This window comes from Haliaeetus leucocephalus, unplaced genomic scaffold (assembly GCF_000737465.1).
Source record: "Haliaeetus leucocephalus isolate CR32 unplaced genomic scaffold, Haliaeetus_leucocephalus-4.0 Scaffold246, whole genome shotgun sequence".
Taxonomy (NCBI): domain Eukaryota; kingdom Metazoa; phylum Chordata; class Aves; order Accipitriformes; family Accipitridae; genus Haliaeetus; species Haliaeetus leucocephalus.
In genome coordinates this window covers 1-18,808 of record NW_010972682.1, presented here as the reverse complement: position 1 = coordinate 18,808, position 18,808 = coordinate 1, and the positions used below count along the sequence as shown (strand labels likewise).

Sequence of the window (18,808 nt, the reverse complement as noted above, 5' to 3'; positions counted from 1 at the left end):
TTCCACCAGTCTCTCCTGGGTTTGCAATGGTCTGATTGGCGGCGGATGTGACAAGGACCAGCAACTGAGTTTGACGCAAAGGTACAAGATTCCCCAGCATTCATCCTCTCAAGAGACCTGTGGCATCATGAGATACCTTACTCTAAGGAGCACTTCAGACCATCATAAATGGTACTGTCCCTGGAAGACCCATCCCACCATGCACACTTTGTCCCAGTCCCACATCCACACTTCTTTAACCAGATCCCAAGGCCATACGGTGTCCAAAACTCAGGACCTGGCCCTTCCCCAACAAACCAACAAGTTCCTGTCTCATGGCATCTCCCAGTTAAAAGCTCCAGTTCACAACAGCAACTGCACAACGTAATTTGCCAGCCAAGCCCTTAATTCAGCTTTTTCCAAAGAACTTGAGACTGGCAGCCAGCTCGCTCTCGCTGCATGCCAGAACAGCGTCTGATCACTTTCTGATCACAGCCACTGCTGCGGAGCACTGTTTGGGTCTGGGCCAGCAGGTTTTGCATGGTAAGTTGGGCACGGCTTGCTAATGTGCACCTTCGAACTGGTGGGGCAATGGGCCCAGGGAGGGCAGCACGCCATCGCCTCCCACCAGCACTTCTCAGCACCACGCACATTTTGTGCCTGCTTGTGCGCAGCACTAGCCAGGGGTTTGTAGTTCTGGAAAAGCTGTTTGGGTAGGAGACAGTATTTGGCTCCCTGTCTTATGGCCCAAGGGATCTGTTAACGTGCTGGCTATAAATCTCAGGGAAGAGCTGGGGATGGAAAATAGTTTGCCCAGGGGCCCAGGCTGCACTGCAGCAGTGTTTGTCATGGGAGTGCACGACATGGGTCTTGCTATTGTTGCACACAACATAAGTCTGTAAGATTTAGGGCAAGCTTCACTGGGCAACATTTATTATGGTTTGTCTTAGGTGGGAGAGTATTGTAAAATCTATGAAGGCTGGTTTGATCCCTCAAAACCTCCAGATAGTGAAGCTCGTATTGTGGTACAGGAATAGGGCATTTCAGATGATGGCCATGGGCAGTCCTGGCACCTCAAGAAGAACCCGTGATGAGCTGCCACTCAAAGTTGTTCTTTAGCAAAGGAAATTCTCCCAGGTCCACATTCAAGCTCTGGTTTGGGGAGGAAGAATAAAAATCTGCTTAGCACTCACCTCTGTTAGGGGACATGCTGCAGCTCTTGTCCATGTTAGGAAATTATCAACGTTGCTACATGGCCCATGAGGGCTGGAACTGAAGTATTAGCATCTCGGGAATTATCTCATCCATCAGCCATTTCCATCCTGGACTGCAGCTGCACTTTGTCACCAAGGCAGAATAATGCCAGTCTGCAGGAACAGAGGCAGATTTGCACACCGGAACGACTGGCAAAAGCACCTCCGCTGGGAAGAGCCAAGCGAGTTGCAGACTGCTAGAAGTAACCCTACGACTCAAAAGGTCACAGACTTTCCCAAGTCATACCGCTTTCAATTCTTCCCATGCCAGAAGCAGTCAATAACATACTAAAGTTCTAAATACAGTTATTTATTGTCACTGGGGACCTCAGTCGGAGCCATCAATCATCTGTGCTAGGTGCTGTACAAACAAAACCATTCACACATTGTCACCAAAAGCCCTTGGGAGCCACAGGCATGCTGGCTCTGTACCATGCAGGGAGATAGATTGCTAACCCTTTGCCGTAAAGAGTAATTTAGATCTATGTTTTATGCATTTAAAATATTTTCTGAGCCCTCTAGTGGTGCTTGCCACAGTCTGTGCTTTAAAAACCATCCAGAGCAGCAGTTTGCTGCACACCTTGGTGTCAAAATAACCACTGAGCCCTCAGCGTGGCCAAAGGATGCGCAGAGCCTGAAGTATCCCATTGCATTTACCAGTGCTTTGGTAGCCTGGTGTGAGTAACCTCAGCCATCACAGCCTGTCAGATCCAAGCACAAGATAAACTCCCCTGTCCAAGGCCCAATCTGCCTACCTAATATTCCAGAAAAGGGACCTACCTACCTACCCCTGAATGCCACATCCCACCAGAAGTCTTTACAAGTGTCACAGTGAAAAAATTACAAGTCCTACCTTGTCAACAAAGGAGGTAATGTTTTCATCAAGGATCTTGATTTGCTCCTTCTCCAGCATTTGCACATTCTGGACCTCAGGGTCAACATCTAGACTGAGAGGTGCCGGGAAGCCTTGGTTCAGGGTGACTTCTTGGATGCTAGCAGATGTGATGGAGGGGAACTAGCATATCTTTTTCCAACAAACAACCTGTTTTCACCAAAGAGATTTGCCACACCACCTTAGGACCACTCAGCAGCAAAGTGCCCTCCCAGCTGAGAACTTCCCGCCTGTAGGAAACACTTCTATGCCCACCATTTGTGGGGAGGCTCATACTGCAAAGCCACAGAAGCCATTTCTTTCTCAGCCCAAAAGGTTTCAAGCAGGCTGTGCTGCTGGCAGGTATGATAATACTAGAGCTACCCTTGCTCTTGTTCAGCTGCTTTACTTCAAATGGACAAGGCTGTGGTACAAAAACAGACCTTCTAACAGAGGATCAGTGTATTTCCTTTTTACGTGTCTACAAGAAAAGAAAGCAATGCAAGCCAGCTGAAGGGCTTGGTTCCTTGGCTGCCGGCCCAGCCTTTACTCCAGCAGACTTCAAACACCTGTGGAGGCACAACAGAAATATGAGAACTTTTTCTAGGGACTTCAGAGAGTGGTTTTGTCGGGGAGGAGGAAGGGAGGCTGGTCTGAGCACCTCCAGGACCAGCGTGAAGTGGCTGTCCAAGTCTGAGATAAGGACCGGTTCCTGTTTCTGTTGATTCTGGACCCATATCAAACCCTGTAAAGATCAGGCAAGGCAGAGGACCTGCAGCTCAGACAGATCTGCCACAAACACGGTTATTGGCAAATGCAACACACCACTTCTCCTTTCATCTTTCATCAGGCTGTCACTTGTGACCGATGACTGCACTAAGAATGGAGCCGGTCCTTCCTTTAGGTAGTGGTTTTCTGCACAACCTGAAATTCCCATCTCAGCCTGACCGATAATTTACGGGAAAGTCAATTTGTCACCGACCTGGAGGACAACAGCAGGTTGAGGTGTGTGAGAGAACGCGGCAGTGTCCCTTGCACAGGCTACAAGCCCTCTGGTGGCATTTTGTGGCTCTGTCTACCCTATCTTCATCAGGTCTACCCAACAAGCCCTGGTCCGCAGGCAACAGGAGATGTCAACTTGCTTCAACCCATGCTTGTAGTTAAGAGTGGATGTTGTCATGCCATGCCATGCCATGCTATGCCATGTCATGTCATGTAGACTTTCAGCTAGGCCTGATGGGCACCAGCAATAGAGGTGGTCAGAAAATGTGGATTGTGGAGTCGCAAGTATAAACCTAAAGGAATATCAGCCCGCTCTTAGGGAAGAGCTAGTGAGTGTGGAAGCAAGATGAAGGGCAGAGAAGACCAGCATCCAAACCAGAGTGGGTGGGAGGAAGAAGAGGAGGAAGGTTTGTCGTCAGCACCAGACACAGACAATATGGTTGCTGTAAGTTCTGCAAATCCTGCTCTACCCGTCCCACCTTTAGCTGAGAGAGCCCTGGATGAAATGGGGCCAGGAGGGAGCGGGAGGTACACCGCATCCACTGGCAGCACTCATCTGGGTCACCTGACTGCGTGGGAGCAGATATTTTGTTCAGAGACACGTAACACGGGAGCAGCGTGTGATTTGCTTGCAGTTCATTGAGCACTCTCACAGAGGAACAGAGCTGACATCAAACAGGAAGAAAAGGCTGGGATGAAAGGCGCTTGACTGTTGTCACAATCTCTACAATCAAAGTTGAGGTGAATATTAACTTAGATGAAGGGTCCAAATTCTCCTGTAAAGCCCTAGATGATGCTCTAGGACACGGACTTCTTTGGATCCCAGTAAGCCAGTCAGCAAGACTCACCCTGCTGCCACAAGACATCCCTGGAGACTGACAACAGAACCAGTTTCACTCCTGCTGAATCCAAGACAGGAGCAGCCAGGATCCGAAGAGGCAAGAAAGGAGGTGTTTTAGCATCTAGAAGAAAAGAACAGGAGCACAGCTTGCAAAAGAAAATGGAAGAGCTCCGCTTTGCTCCTTAGCTAAATTTCTTCAGTAGCTACATAGCTTTAGGTATGTTTGTCAATGTGTTTGCTTGCAGCAGCTTTCAGGTCTTTAACCGTTGGGTTTTAAAACTCCTTACAAACCCGGATACTTGGTGGCTGTTGCTGCTCTCATGGTATGATTTCAGCCTCTCTTGAGAAGGTCAGCAGGTTTTCTAGTGAGTATTTCAGCTAGCTTTGAACTTAAACAAGTCGAGTTGGAGGCAAGGAAGCTGAGGGTGTTGCTGGTGGTGTTTGAAGTGTAGATGAGGGACCAAAGGATGCTGATTTCCACATTTAATCTCCTATAACCTCTCTGCACCTCAGCTCCATTGCTCTGAATTTCTCATCCTTGAGGATCATGAAGGGCTCCAGCTGCTCAGGAGATACGTGCCATGTAAATAACAGTATGAAAGATGCAGAGGCAGATCACCTCTGAGGAGACAATGTTCCCATCCTTTCAACAAAGCTGTGCCACTCATAAAAGCAAATGTTTCCTGCTTACCAGCTGTTCACTGTCATATCCAATATAACTACAAAGTGGGTGAGTCTCCTCCGTATTTGCACAGTCACCAACCCAAGGGAAGCAATCTTGGTAGCTTCTGAGGCCCTCCCATAATAAACATGATTACTAACAATTAAAAACTCATTACAGCTCTAATTACAGCCAATATAATGCCACCTGGATTCATTCCCCAATAAGCTCATAAAATATTGCACCTATTATATTTCTTTCCATGTTCTAATGCAAAGAATATTGCACCACTCATGCCCTGAACCAGGCTATACGATAGACATCTACCTGCTCTCCTCTCCTTCCAGCAGCTTCCTGCACATGGCAATCTCAATGTCCAGGGCTACCTTCACACTTAATGAGTCCTGATATTCCTTCAGTGCCTGGCCAAGCTCCTCTTTGGCTCCACTGAGGGCTCTGTAGACTTCATCCAGTTCGCTTTTGGCTTTGTTGGGGGTGAGATCTCCTTTCTGTTCCACCTCAACAGTACTCGGTGGAAGGAAGAGTGCTCTGGGTCCCACCAGCTGGGACCTAACTGTCCTCAGAGCCGTAGGGCATCTAGCCACCAATGGTCTTGCACTAAACCAGTTGGTGACTGGACAGGCCAGCAATCCCAGACTGTATCTCACAACCCCAGGTTACTCGGACTGAGTGATAGAGACTCAGTGATAATTGCTAGGAGTAAGACATTTGCCACCTCACTTTGAACTCCAATCTTTGCAAGCCAGAAATGATCTGAAAATGGAGGCGGGTTCTTGTAAACACCTAAGCAGAGCCTGCAGGAGACTCCTGGGAGCAGACTTTGTATTAGCACAGATGGCACATGCCCTTTGCTGTAGAAAACCAGAACTTACAAACCAACAAGAAATATATTTATTCTGTATTTTTTATCCTGTGTATCCAAAATGGCAACAGCTCTACCAAATAATATTGAAGTCGTATCATTGCTTGATCACACTGAAGCTGTTTCACAAGTAAATCCACTCATTTTAAGCAAAACAGGTCCCTTTGCTGCAAATATGGATCTACTTTTACACTAGAGCTAGCAGCTATCAGAATGCCCCATGGAGCAGATGAAGGGGAGCCCCGCCACAAGGCTGTTATGATCTTTCATTCAAGCATGATGCACTTGAGCAATTAGCATTACTCCATTTTTCATGAGCACAGCAGATGGGAGAGATAAACTCTGCAACCTCTGTGTTATAGCCTGGCCCCTCTCCAGGAAAAACTCAGGGAACTTATAAAAAGCCTGTGGTTTTCTGCAGGATGAAGCCTGCATCTTTGGCTTCTTGGATTTCAAGACACTGGAGATCTTCACCCTCTCTGCCATCCTCCCAAGGAAGTCCCCAGGACCGCTCTAGGGCTTTGCGCCATCTCAGTCTGTACCTGTCCTTGGACTCTTCGCTGGGATGAGGAAGTAGGAGATGACTTCTTGGTCTCTCCCATCCCCAGCCTATAAATTTTAGAATCAAAAGTGTCATTGTTTATTCAAACAAGAGAATAAAGCATATTATAACCTCGTATAAACATCAGATTAAGAAGTCAAGTGTGTCAACTGAAAGAACGTTTTGGGGAAATAAGAAAAGCGGCATGAAAGTAACACTAGTTCAAATAAGAACTATCATTTCTTTCTCATTTGTTTTGTTCATTTAGGTGGCAAGGACTCTGCAATATGGATCTTCTCCATTTCCGTACTTTTATCTGACAAACACTGAGACTGCACCAGGGTAATGCACGCACTACAGTACAACCAGGGTTGATTCACCTACCGCTCTGGCTCTTGCTCCTCCCAATGCTGGAGAAGAATCCAGCCAAGCATTAATCAAATTAATTTGGTTGCAATGGGATGTTATTTAGAGAGGGCTAATGACTAACCTGGCTGGGCAATCTAGAGTTATAATAGCAGGTTTGAGGCTGTGTCTCATACTTTCACGCTGCTTTTTTTTCATGAGTAATTTCTGTCCACGTAGCGTCTTCAGGCCTTCCCACCACTCACGTATGAGGTGCCAGTGCCCATGTAAGAGCCCTGCTCGTCAGATAGATGGTGCTGCTTGCCCTTGTGCCAGCCAAGGGTGGAGGAAAACCACTCTTCATTGGGGCATTAACCGCCCGCTGCAGGCCTGTCAAGGGTGTCGTCCCCCATCGAGGCCTCCAGGGCTCCTGGGTGGAAACTCCAGGCACCATCAGGACTGAGCCACTGCGTGGTGGGGATGGGTTGGCCGCATGTCCTCTTGGGATGACAGCTGTGTGGAGGACTGGTGCTAGCTGCCGCATCCCAATGGCTGCGTTCAAACTGCCACATCCCAACAGCAGTGGTCAAACCACCCCAGTCCAACTGCCACATCCCAACAGCCACATTCAAACTGCCACCATCCAACTGCCACATACCAGTGGCTGTTTTCAAACTGTCACCATCAAAAGGCCACATCCCAACAGCCATGTTCAAACCAATCCTAGTCCATCTGTCATATCCCAACAGCCATGTTCAAACCGCCACATCCCAACAGCCATGTTCAAACCACCCCAGTCCAACTGCCACAACCCAACAGCCCTGTTCAAACCTATCCTAGTCCATCTGTCACATCCCAATGGCCATGCTCAAACCACCCCAGCCCAACGGCCATGTTCAAACCACCCCAGCCCAACCGCCACATCCCAACAGCCCCGTTCAAACCACCACATCCCAATGGCCATATTCAAACCACCCCAGTCCAACTGCCCTGTTCAGACCACCATGTACCAACTGCTGCCATTCATTGCTACGTCCCAACCACAATGTCCCTGCTGGTGGCCCAACCTGCTGAGGTGCCAATCAACTAAGGGCTGGACACTTCATCCTGCTACGCTTGGGACAAGCGCAATCGCCCCACCTCATGGTCACCAGGTTGACATTGCATGTTCCCTTCTTGTGCCACACTCCTCACAGCCTCCCACCCAGCAGAGAGATGGGGAGTCTACTATGGAGGAACAAGACAACACCTCCTAAGAGGAGAGGGAAGGGCCATCTTCCTCCTCCTCACCTCAGCTGGGCAGTTCATGGCATTCAGTGATTTGCACCGTAGGACAGAGCACGGTAGGCATTGCCATTCCTTATGGTGAAGAACAAAGTGTATTTTCCCTCCCCTGGGGACCATTAATTGATAAGACAACACAAGGATATCTTTTCATCTCTCTGCAGTTTATTGGTAATGAAAGAACTTGGAGGAAAGAGGTGCTGGTAGAAAGCAACCATGCAGTAGGGTTCACGCAACAGAAGGTTTGCAATAAGGCCATACATATGTCAGGTGTGAAGGAGAAGAGGGAAAGTGATCTATAAAATATTAAAGCTGCCAAATTACTCCACCAAGGGAAGGTGGACATCTCCAAAGACCTGTTTCTCACTCCTGAATCTGACTATGAGACATTATCATGTTTCTTCTGCTTACGTGAATTCCTGATATAGCTGAAACAAGCATGTGGGTAACATGCAGGACGCGCGGAAGTCGCAAAGGAAACACGGCCATTGAAAAAGAGACCTTAAAAAGTGAAAGGAAAGAGCAGTTTTATACACGCTCCTCCTCAGCCAGTGCAGCAGCCAGGGGTAGCAGCAAGAAGCGCAGCAAAAGATGCTCAGACGAGCTCTGCAGTCCCTGGTACCCTCAAGGAAGATCTTTCATCCCTGGAGGCTGGTGGAGCTCAGAGAGGAGCTGGGCTCTGCGAACAGGATGGTGTTTTGCTGCAAATCTCCCCTTAGGCAGGATGATTTAAGGAGGTTTTGAGCTATAAGGGAAACAGTTCATTTCTTTGCTGAATACCGGTTCAGGATGGAAGGGGCTGTGCTGCTGGCTGGAGAAAGGAAAATATGCTTCTTTCCTTGGAGGGACTGAGGTCATGACTCAGTATTTTACACCCGAAGATTTAACCGTTGTGGTTGTGACACATCTCCGCACAGAGGAGGATCCACCCCCTGAGATGAAGTTGCCACCTCCAGAGCTGCACATTCTTCCACTTCCAGAAGAGAAGCCACCGCTGAGTATTCCTCCTCCCATTCCACAGCTGCCTCCAATGATGCTTCCTCCTCCGACCGCACATACTCCCCCTCCCATGCCACTGCTGGCTCCAAAGCCACCAGCTCTGCCTCCAGCAATGGTGGTTCTGCCTACCACAGCTGCAAGAGAAGGACAGTCTCACTGTACATCAAGTGACAGCCTGGGAATCCTCATGAAACCCAGGGTAAAAGCCATTCTGCAGAGAAAATGATGTACAGATACTTACAGACATTTACGTTGGACAAGTTATCTGCACAGAGCCTGTGTAGGGAAAGGAACACAAGCTGTAAATCTAATATAATAGAAAGCAATTAAGCTCCGTGCAATTTCCTAACAACTGCTTTTATTTCCTGTTTCATTTAACATCAGTCAAAACCACTGAGAAATATTCCCTGTGGGGACCTAATTTCTATTTTGGGCTTAAAAACTTGGGGAAAAAATGAAAGTAAATCAGATATCAACATTAAATAGGTTGTGAGAGATGATTAAACCTCCACCTGTCCCAAGGAGAGACATTACTTTGGCCAGACCAACCTGACAGCAGGTCTCACCTGTTCTCCTCTCCCTCCAGCAGTTTCCTGTACATGGCAATCTCAACGTCCAGCGCAATCTTGATGTTCAGCAGCTCCTGGTACTCCTTCAGCAAGCGAGCCAGCTCCTCCTTGTCTTTGCTCAGGGCACATTCCAGCTCTTCCAGTTTCCTCCGAGCATCCTTGAGGGCCATCTCACCCCGCTCCTCGGCCTCAGCAATGGCTGACTGCAGCTGATGGTTCTGAAGAGGAAAAAAGAACTTTCTCAGTTCCCTTCTGCAACACCCCCACCCCTCACTGGAGCAGCCCTCAGGGCACAGACTGGAGGGAAAATAGGCAGGAACCATCAATCTCCTCCAAAGGACCTGAATTTCAATGACTACGTTTCCCTCATGCTGTCCTTAGCACACCACCCAGCTCAGTCATGACCCAGCCTGATGCCATTACCCAACAAGATGCTGAACAACCCCTACCTGCTTCTTCACGTTCTCAATCTCAGCCCGCAGCCTCTGGACGTTCCTGGTCAACTCTTGGATCTCTATCTTGGTGTTGCGCAGGCTGTCCCCATGTCTTCCAGCAGTGTTCTGCAGCTCTTCATACTGATGGCATGGAGACAAAAGCACCCATCAGTGACACAACCTATCCAGAACTCAGGCGGTTCCCTTGTTCTGTGCCAAGGAAGGCATTACGCAGCAGAGACTGTCTCATGTGCTTTGACTGCTTCCCAACTCACCCGGCTCTGGTACCAAGCCTCAGCTTCAGCTCTGCTGTTCTGAGCAATCTGCTCGTACTGACGCCTGACCTCCTCAATGATACTGTCCAGATCCAGGTGCCGATTATTGTCCATGGACACCACCACAGACAGGTCCCGGCTGATTGTCTGCATCTGAGCCAGTTCCTACAACCAAGGCATGAGTTAGCCTGACCATCCGAGAAGGGCAGAAAAGAGCAGCAAGTCCAGGCAGCCACTCCAGACCAAATCCACCTGGGACCTCCATGTCCAACCTCAGTGTCTTTGGCCACCACACACCTCATTGCAACGCCAGCCAGCCCAGGGGAAGGGAGAGCTCTTACCTCCTCGTACATACACCTCAAGAAGTTGATTTCATCAGTCAGAGCTCCCACCTTGGCTTCCAGCTCTACTTTAGTCATGTAGGCACAGTCCACATCCTAAAGGAAAGATCACACAGATAGACAACAACTTTGTCCCATCCCAGAAGAGTTGTTGGCAACCAGTGCCTCCTGTTGGAAGCTGCCCGTCTTGGTGCTGCCGCCTTCCAACGTCTTTGCAGCCTGTCTCCACAAAACCCCCTCTCTCCTGGTCCCTCTGTGACTCACCTTCTTGAGCACCACAAACTCGTTCTCAGCAGCGGTGCGCCTGTTGATTTCTTCTTCGTACCTGTTGAAGGGGACAAGACGAGTCTCTTGGACTCTTCATCAGTCAACCGGTGGAACCCCCCTTCCCTCCATGGCAACCTCGGCCCCACTTCTACAGAGCTCCACAGCAAAGGGAAGACAGTGTGGGAATCTCCAAGCTGCCTTAGCTCTCCTGTCCTGGTGCTCATTTCTTCCTTAGTCTGCCACTGCACTTACTTGGTTTTGTACTCCTCCACGTATTGCCGCATGTTCTGCAGCTCCGACTCCAGCTGTCCCCTCTGTCCCAGGAGAGACTCCAACCTCCTCCTCAGGTTCTGGATGTAATTTTCAAAGATGACATCGAGGTTCTTCCTTGGCCCTGAAGGCCCTTGCTGTTGGAGGAGCTCCCACTTGGTGGAGAGGACCTTGTTCTGTTGCTCCAGGAAGCGGACCTGAAAGCCCACAAAGAGGTGTGTGAGATACTCACCCAGGGAGACATCACACTACTCAAACCTCCTGCTTATTTGGGAGGCCAACGGAATCATTTCCCAAATCTCCAACAGGACTGTGGCTAGTTGAAAGCCAGTTTTCCAAGAGAGGGATTCATCCCTTCTTTCTCCTCTTTTTTCAATTATCCTTGAATTTCTCCTCTTTTCTCCTCCTACATTTTTTATGTATTGGAATTATTACACTCCAGATTTGCAGTATATTGTCATTTCCAATTGCAAATTTTGACCCACATTAATTTGCAGAAGCATCAGATCATTTTCTACCTTACAGTAAATGAAATCCCATATGTCTCAGTATCAGAGAACATTCCTCTTACCAGATACAATAAGTATCTGCTATATATTTATGGCATATATGCCATATATTTAAAAAACTACGAATCACATTCATAACCAATGTTCTCCCAGTGCAGACAGTCTAAAGAATACTCATCTGTACTTGATCTGAAATAAGGAATAGTCAGGAATTAATTGAAAGCTCATTCCTACAGTCTAAGTTCCTTGAGAAGAAATTATCCTTGAAAAAGGACAGACTTAAAGAACCGCTTAAGATAACTGACTATATCATGATCAGTTTGGCCTGACTGCACAGAGAACACTAGAGGCAAAACCTAAGGAATAATTTGGATCAACTAAACCTAGAGAAATTCCTTTGGTTTCTCTGCAGATGGAAAATTTTTACATTTCCTTAGGAGACTCCATGGAAACACTACCAGCCTTCCAGACCTGGGAACACTGAGCTAAGAAGGACAATATTTCCCTCTCCACAGCACAGAAAAGTTCCTCAGAGTCCCCATTCCCAAGCAAATACAGTTGCAGCCTCTCACCTTGTCAATGAAAGAGGCAAACTGATTGTTAAGAGTCTTGATCTGTTCCTTCTCCTGGCACTTCACTTGTTGGATCTGAGGATCAATATCAACATGGACCGGCCGCAGGAGGGTTGGGTCAACCTGGACCGGTTGGATGCCTCCAGGGAACCCAGGACCACCTCTCACAGGACCACCAAAGCTGCCTATTCCTCCACCAATGACACCTCCTCCAATGCTGCCAAATCCTCCTCCATAGCCTCCACCAAAGCCACCAATTCTACATCCATATCCACTGCCATAAGAGCCACCCATGGAAATTCTTCCGCTGCCACCCATGTTATGGAGGCTCCTGCTGCTAAAACCTCCACAACGTCCGCTGCCTCCAATTCCCCTGGATGTGGAGAACGAGCTATAGCTGATCCTGGTTCTGCCCCCACTTCCTCCAAAGCCACCACCGATGGCAGAACAAGAGCTGTATCCCCTTTTGCTTCCGACTCCAAAGCTTCTACAGATTGACTGCCGAGACATGGCTGTTCCTTCCAAGCAGAGACGAGGAGAGCAAAAAGACCAACGGAGCTGTGCTGCTGAGGGATGAATGCAGAGAGAAGTGTGCACAGTCTTCTCTGGTTCCACGGCTTTAGGCATTCCCTTTTATCTGTTTCTGGAGGTGGGCTGGGTCTACAAGGGCGTGAAGAGGAAACAAATTTACTGTCTTCATCAGCTTGGTGCGGTTAACAGATTTTTGCCAAATTGTTGACTCCACCCAGAAATACGCTTTGCAATGCAGAAGAGAATAAAAGAGCAAGAGCATGGAAACAGGTCTCAATGAGTAAGTGGACTTTCATATCTTTATGGCATCTGGAAAAATATGTTTTACAGTGATGTAGTCATGTTCTTCCCTCCTCCCACCTTTCTATCTGTTCTTAATGATTTTGCTGTTTGTCTGGATCTAGATCTTTTGCACTGACACTCAATGTCAGGAAAGCATTTTGGTGAAAACCAACTAGAATGAGACTTTCACAATTCCCCCGAGCACACCCCAAATTTCCTTCTGAAGCGGAAAATTGCTGATGGCTTTCCAAGAGACAGTTTCACAGTATGGAGCAAAAACACCACACATTAACGTTTAACAACGGTCAGCATTTTTTTTTATCGGGAAAGGAGGTGCTTAGTTCCTTTCCTAAGAGCATCAATTGGGATGGGAGTGCCTTCTTCTAGTGCACATTCCTGCAAAATGTGTCTCCCAGAGTCTGAGATAACCTCGTACCAAGACTCTGAGCACCAGAGTGGAATGAGCAAGAGAACAACGATGTCCAAGCTCCTTCCTTGTGCTTTTCAGGTGGCCACAGGGATTGCCGAACCTGCAGAGGACTGAAAGGACGCTTCAGGCACTAGATGCGGTAATGATGACTGAAGACAGACAAATAGCAGAGAAATGCAAATAGGGATAACAGTGACTTGTTAAAATGGTTGGGGTTTTTTTATTTAAGTTGGTAGGAAAATGATCAGGCTGAGTTCATCATACTTGATCGTTCTGAAATAAGGGACAACTAAAAGGTGGAAGAAGATCTGATGCTTTCTTAAGTAATAACAGTTAAAGTATTGCTGTATATGAAGAGTGCTTTAAGAGGTATGGCAACTTTGCCCACACCTTTGACCACAGTAAATTTGGGGTGGGGGAGAGAAGGGGTGCCGACCAAATTCATGTTAGAATAATGTGTTTTTAAGACAGCAGCTGCTGTTTCAAACTAGAAAACAATAATGATTAATTTCATGGACAAGCTATCTGGCTATGAAGTAGGAAGTTCAGCTGAAAGACATCTTGTAGATATCTTCTGGATCTCATTAGTCAAATATATATTTTAGTTACACATGTGAAATCTAAGAAAAAAAAAAACCAGTATTTTCCTAGTGCTTAGTTCCAGAAAATCATCAATAAAAGCCAAGGAAAATATATTTGAAACCTTCTAAGCATTTCAGCAATCCAATATTATACTATATTTAAGCTTACAAACTGTACTATACATGTATGTTTGAATTTTCAGAATCACCCACAACACTTGTGCAACTAAATGTTGTTTGAAAGTATCACTAGGTAACAGCCTTCAGCCACAGACACAACCAGCCCAGAGAATCACTTTCAAAAGCCACCAGAGCAATCAGAAACATAAATGCCATTGACTGCCACTGAGACAGAGGCTGCTGGACACCACAGACTCTTCACAGAATGGGGCGTAGGGCAGTGGAGATCCTTACCCTTGAGGGGGACTCAGGTCATGGTTGGCCAAGGGTTATCCTACCCTTGAAGGACACAATTCACGGTTGGCCAAGGGTTATCCTAGCCTTGAGGGGGACTCAAGTCATGGTTGGCCAAGGGTAGTCCAGATGTGTGTGGCCTGCCCTATGCAACAGGCTGCAGCTGGAGAATGAGCAGCCATCCCTACAGCAGGGAGGGGACACCTGCCCTTTCAAAAGCAGCTTGAATGAAGAGGGTCTTATTCCTCAGCTGTCATCCCCAAGACAGAGGGTTAAGTTCTCCACTTCATTCTACAGCCCAGTGCACTCGCTCATGGTGAGCAGTCCCGGGAAGCTGTAGGGTAACTCCATTTTGGGTTAGAGAAAGCAGGTCATCTCTTCTCGTGGCCTCTCTCCAGATTGCCAAATGCATGGTAGCTGCCTTTCTCAGTAAGCAGCATGACTTGGTTGTAACATCCCACATGGCGGCTCCACGACAAGGGAGAAGATCTGTTAAGTCAGCCAAATGCCTGGATGCTGACCACATTCAGCACATACAGATAAGACGCCCAGATTGAGTCACCCTGACGTCTTCAGACAAGATGCGAAGATTATACCAAACCTGGAGTCACTTCAGCCTTCTCCAGGTAAGACTCAATATCAAGCCTAGGCTCCAGCCGTTCCTTCAGATCTCTTACACAAAGGGTTGTACGCAGCAAAATCATCAACACCAGGCAAAATGTAAACTCTGCAGAAAAATATAGATGGAGACCAAGCCAGGCTGCAGCTTCGGATCTCACGCAGCAAAGAGATTCTGGCATGAAACTCAAGAGGGAGCATAGCGGAGGATGTCGCAATGACTTCTCACAACAATGCCTACAAAGCCGTGTTTCAGATTTTAAAGCAGAGGAGAAACACAGTCTTAAAAGTAAGAATGAAAACAGGTGACTCTTGCCCCAAGCCAAACCCAAAAGTGCTCTTGGCACAGCCCCAGCTTCTCAGAGGCATTGCCTTCTCATCGTCTTCTGTTTGGGCCAAACCCAGTCACGTTCCCCAGCTCTAGCACACTTCTGCGGGGCTCTAAAGCAAGTCAACGTCCCTCTTCCAGGAGCCCTGTAACCATTCCCCACTGCCTCGCCTGGACCTATTCTGAGGTCTGCAGCTTCCTGACCTGCTACGGGGACACTGGCAGCTCACAGCAGGTTGTTGTGGGACTCCTGAACCACTGCTGAAAGTGGTTTCTGTCTCTTTGATCTCTTCTTGTGGTGGAGGAACTGAAGCACGGCACAGATCAAACACGCCAGCATTCTTCTCCCAGTCCCCCCTCCTGGAGCTAGACCAACTCTCTCCCTCTCGCTCTCCACGTAAAGAAGAGACACTGGGGGAATGAATCGACTTTTCAGGGAGCTGATGGGTACCTGAGCCCACGGGTTTGGGATGAATCACGCCTTCCCAGGCCTTTATGTTCCCGCTTCTGGTGAAGGAAGGGGAGGGTGAGCTAGTGGTTCTCAAGCACTCCTGGTGCTCGTAGGGTGCCGAGCTGTGCAGCCTGCCTGGCCACATCCTACTTCTACACCAGGGGGTAGGTGCTTGGCCAACGTCCATACCCATGCTTCCAGGCAGCTGGAAACCCGCCCTCCCACCGCTGCCCACAAGACTCCTACCATTGCCACCTTCCCCTACCACAAACCAAAGTCCACTCCAAGGCAGGAAACTCAGATGAACCGACAACAGCAGACTGATCTGATGTCTGCTCCCACCCTGCTGCTGCCGATTTCCATCATCAATCAACGTGTTTGGGTCTCTACTGGTTTCGCCACTATGCACTGTCAGCGTTCCTGCATAAATCCCATAACTTTTTGGTAGTGATTCAGCATGCCCTGTACACAGGTTCTTCCTGCTCTAAAAAACTGAAATCCAAGAGAGAGATAGAGAAAGCCCCCTTCCTAGAGCCGCAGCAATTCGCATGTTACCAGACCACTCCAGTAAGATGTGACACGAGCAACGGGGCACTGAGTGCCTCAGTTTGCATAAAGGCTGACTCCTAAATATTGGCACAGGTGAGCCTGTAGCCTCCTCATTGATTCAGAAGGTTCTGAACCCCTCTGCGCTAGAGGTTTCCAGACACACTAAATGAAGCCATCAGCTGTGGAAACGACTATATGCGGTTCCAAGGATGGGGCTATATCAGGACCTGCCCAAAAATTTAGTGGCCTCCTGAATTCCTCCATCCTAGGCTCCCAGTGCTCCTGCCTGCTCACATTTACTGCACATTGTGTGAACTGAGCATCCAGGACCCCACCATTCTAGGTATGGCTCGTGTTTTCAGGCACTGCGATGACTGATACGAGTCAAGAGGCATCACCCATGCTTGGATACTTGCCTAGCTCCGTTCACACACCCGTTCAGTTCCCTCAAAGCACAGTCACGACACATTGAACAGAACAACCCACACCTTCCCAGCAAGTCGCTTCCCCAACAGCAGAAACCTCCTTGCCTAGAAGTGGCTTCCAAAGCAACGACACAAAGACATCATGAATGTTCTCTGCAATTTATTGAGAATGGCAACATCCCAAGGAAGTAGGGCATACCACAAACAGAAGAGGAAGGGAGGTGGAGACAGTACATCTCGTTCCATGTCACAGGGGACCAGGCACTGAAGAGCAAGCTTTGTTCTCCTTTGAGAAAGTCCACGTGTGTATGAGGTCTTACCAGGTGTCACGGAGAGCAAGGACAAGCGGAACTGGAAGTCATGGCTCCAGAGAGAGCTCCTGCTTAGGGCCCACCTGGGGCTACCAGGTGAGCAAAGCTGCCCAGGTGCTCCAACCTGGGGCAGTGAATCCCTCTGGCCACGTGCCGAGAAGATGCTCCCTCCCCAGCTCTGCCACGGGACGAGTCCCGCTTGCCCCACACCTACCCTCACCCCAAAGGCTAGTGAATGGAAGCAGCGGGATGTACTGCATGCAGAAGCACCCCAGGGATACGGCCATCGAGGAAGGGACATGAGGACAGAGGAAGAAAGAGGAGTTTTATACACATTTGCCACGAGGCAGCCAGAAATGTACAACACAGCAAGAAAGGCGGAGCAGTTCCCTCCTGTAAATCAGCTCTCCGTGCTGGGCATCCACACGTGAGACTTTTCTTTGCTTGGACGGTTATTTCATCACTGGGCTTGGGGCTAACGAGCAGCTCGCCAGGGCTGCTAACGGGATGCGGCATTGCCACGAGACTCCCCTGATGGGACCGAGCCAGGTAGACGTGCTGGCATGTGGTGGGCCGTGAGGGACACAGTTCGTTTCATTGCAGGACACCGGAGCTGGATTTCAGGAGGTTGGGCTGCTGCCGGGAGAAGAGAGGGGCTGCTTCTTTCCTTTTTCAAGCTGGCTTGGGGGCTCAGAATCTCACTCCTGAAGATTTGACGGAGGTGGTCGTGACGCATCTCCGTATGGAGGACGATCCCCCACCAGAGCCGAAGTTGCCACCTCCAGAGCCGCACAGCCTTCCACTTCCAGAAGAGAAGCCACCGCTGTACATCCCTCCTCCCATTCCACAGCTGCCGCCCATGCTTCCACCTCCGATGCTGCTTCCTACTCCACAGAGGCCTCCTCCCATTCCTCCGCCCATGCCGCTGCCGCCTCCCATTCCTCCTCCCATGCCGCTGCCGCCTCCGAAGCCTCCTCCCATGCCGCTGCCGCCTCCGAAGCCTCCTCCCATGCCTCCTCTGCCTCCAGAGATGCTGGTCCTGCCTACCACGGCTGGAAGAGAAGCACAGGTTACATACAGGCTGTCCACTGGCAGGCTGTGTCTCAAAAAGACGTGGTCTGCTACTACGTCTCAAGGAAACAGATGCAGATACTTACAGACATTGACGTTGGACATGCCATCGTTGCACAGCCTGCGAAGGGAAATTGGTAAATTTTAATTACCAAACAAAAGAGGCATTGTAAAAACTCAGCACTGTATTTTCATTATCAAAACATTTTCCTGCTTCATCCTTATCAGCAACTTTGGTATCACTAAAATATTTAAGGCAGGAAGTCATTGACAATTCCTCTTTACAATGAGGTTCTTCCAGATTTGAGGTTCATTAAAAAATTTGCACATAACAGACATGAAATAGTTATACCACCTGTAGTGAACATGGTATGCCAATTATCAATCCTGACCACCCAGAGCGCAAATTGCCATATCCACCCATTTTAACCAAAAGAGCTGGTCTGAGATTACACCATTAATGTCAAAACTCAAGGCATCCAGCATAGTTCATAACATCCCTCTCAAATCAGAGGTCAAGAGTTTACCTGTTCTCCTCTCCCTCCAGCAGTTTCCTGTACATGGCAATCTCAACGTCCAGCGCAATCTTGATGTTCAGCAGCTCCTGGTACTCCTTCAGCAAGCGAGCCAGCTCCTCCTTGTCTTTGCTCAGGGCACTTTCCAGCTCTTCCAGTTTTATCCGAGCATCCTTGAGCGCCATCTCACCCCGCTCCTCAGCCTCAGCAATAGCTGCCTGCAGCTGCTGGTTCTGAAGAGGAAAAAAGAACTTTCTCAGTTCCCTTCTGCAACACCCCCACCCCTCACTGGAGCAGCCCTCAGGGCACAGACTGGAGGGAAAATAGGCAGGAACCATCAATCTCCTCCAAAGGACCTGAATTTCAATGACTACGTTTCCCTCATGCTGTCCTTAGCACACCACCC

General features: G+C 48.7%; 2 protein-coding genes across 2 annotated transcripts; both read right to left on the bottom strand.

Moving 5' to 3' along the window:
- Window positions 1–8,521: 8,521 nt before the first annotated feature.
- Window positions 8,522–12,462, bottom strand: LOC104832360 (keratin, type II cytoskeletal 6A-like). The gene is made up of 9 exons (XM_010568493.1): window positions 11,897–12,462; window positions 10,798–11,012; window positions 10,543–10,603; window positions 10,279–10,374; window positions 9,938–10,102; window positions 9,678–9,803; window positions 9,226–9,446; window positions 8,901–8,935; window positions 8,522–8,793 (listed from the first exon to the last, which is right to left on the bottom strand). The coding sequence occupies exons 1-9, from the start codon at window positions 12,404–12,406 to the stop codon at window positions 8,522–8,524; spliced, it is 1,701 nt and encodes a 566-aa protein (XP_010566795.1). The 5' UTR covers window positions 12,407–12,462.
- Window positions 12,463–17,506: 5,044 nt separating this feature from the next.
- On the bottom strand, window positions 17,507–18,635 carry LOC104832377 (keratin, type II cytoskeletal 60 kDa, component III-like; the record flags this gene model as incomplete). Its single annotated transcript, XM_010568525.1, has 3 exons — window positions 17,507–17,868; window positions 17,974–18,008; window positions 18,415–18,635. Coding segments are annotated over 3 exons (618 nt in total), but the record flags the coding sequence as incomplete, so codon positions are not given.
- Between the last annotated feature and the right edge of the window lie 173 nt (window positions 18,636–18,808).

Coding starts and splice junctions, on each gene's coding strand:
- LOC104832360 (XM_010568493.1), bottom strand. CDS start 12,406: ATGTCTCGGCAGTCAATCTGTAGAAGCTTTGGAGTCGGAAGCAAAAGG. Junction 10,103..10,278: donor TGAGGTGTATGTACGAGGAG/GTAAGAGCTCTC, acceptor CCTTGGTTGTAG/GAACTGGCTCAGATGCAGAC. Junction 9,804..9,937: donor AGGCTTGGTACCAGAGCCGG/GTGAGTTGGGAA, acceptor CCATGCCATCAG/TATGAAGAGCTGCAGAACAC.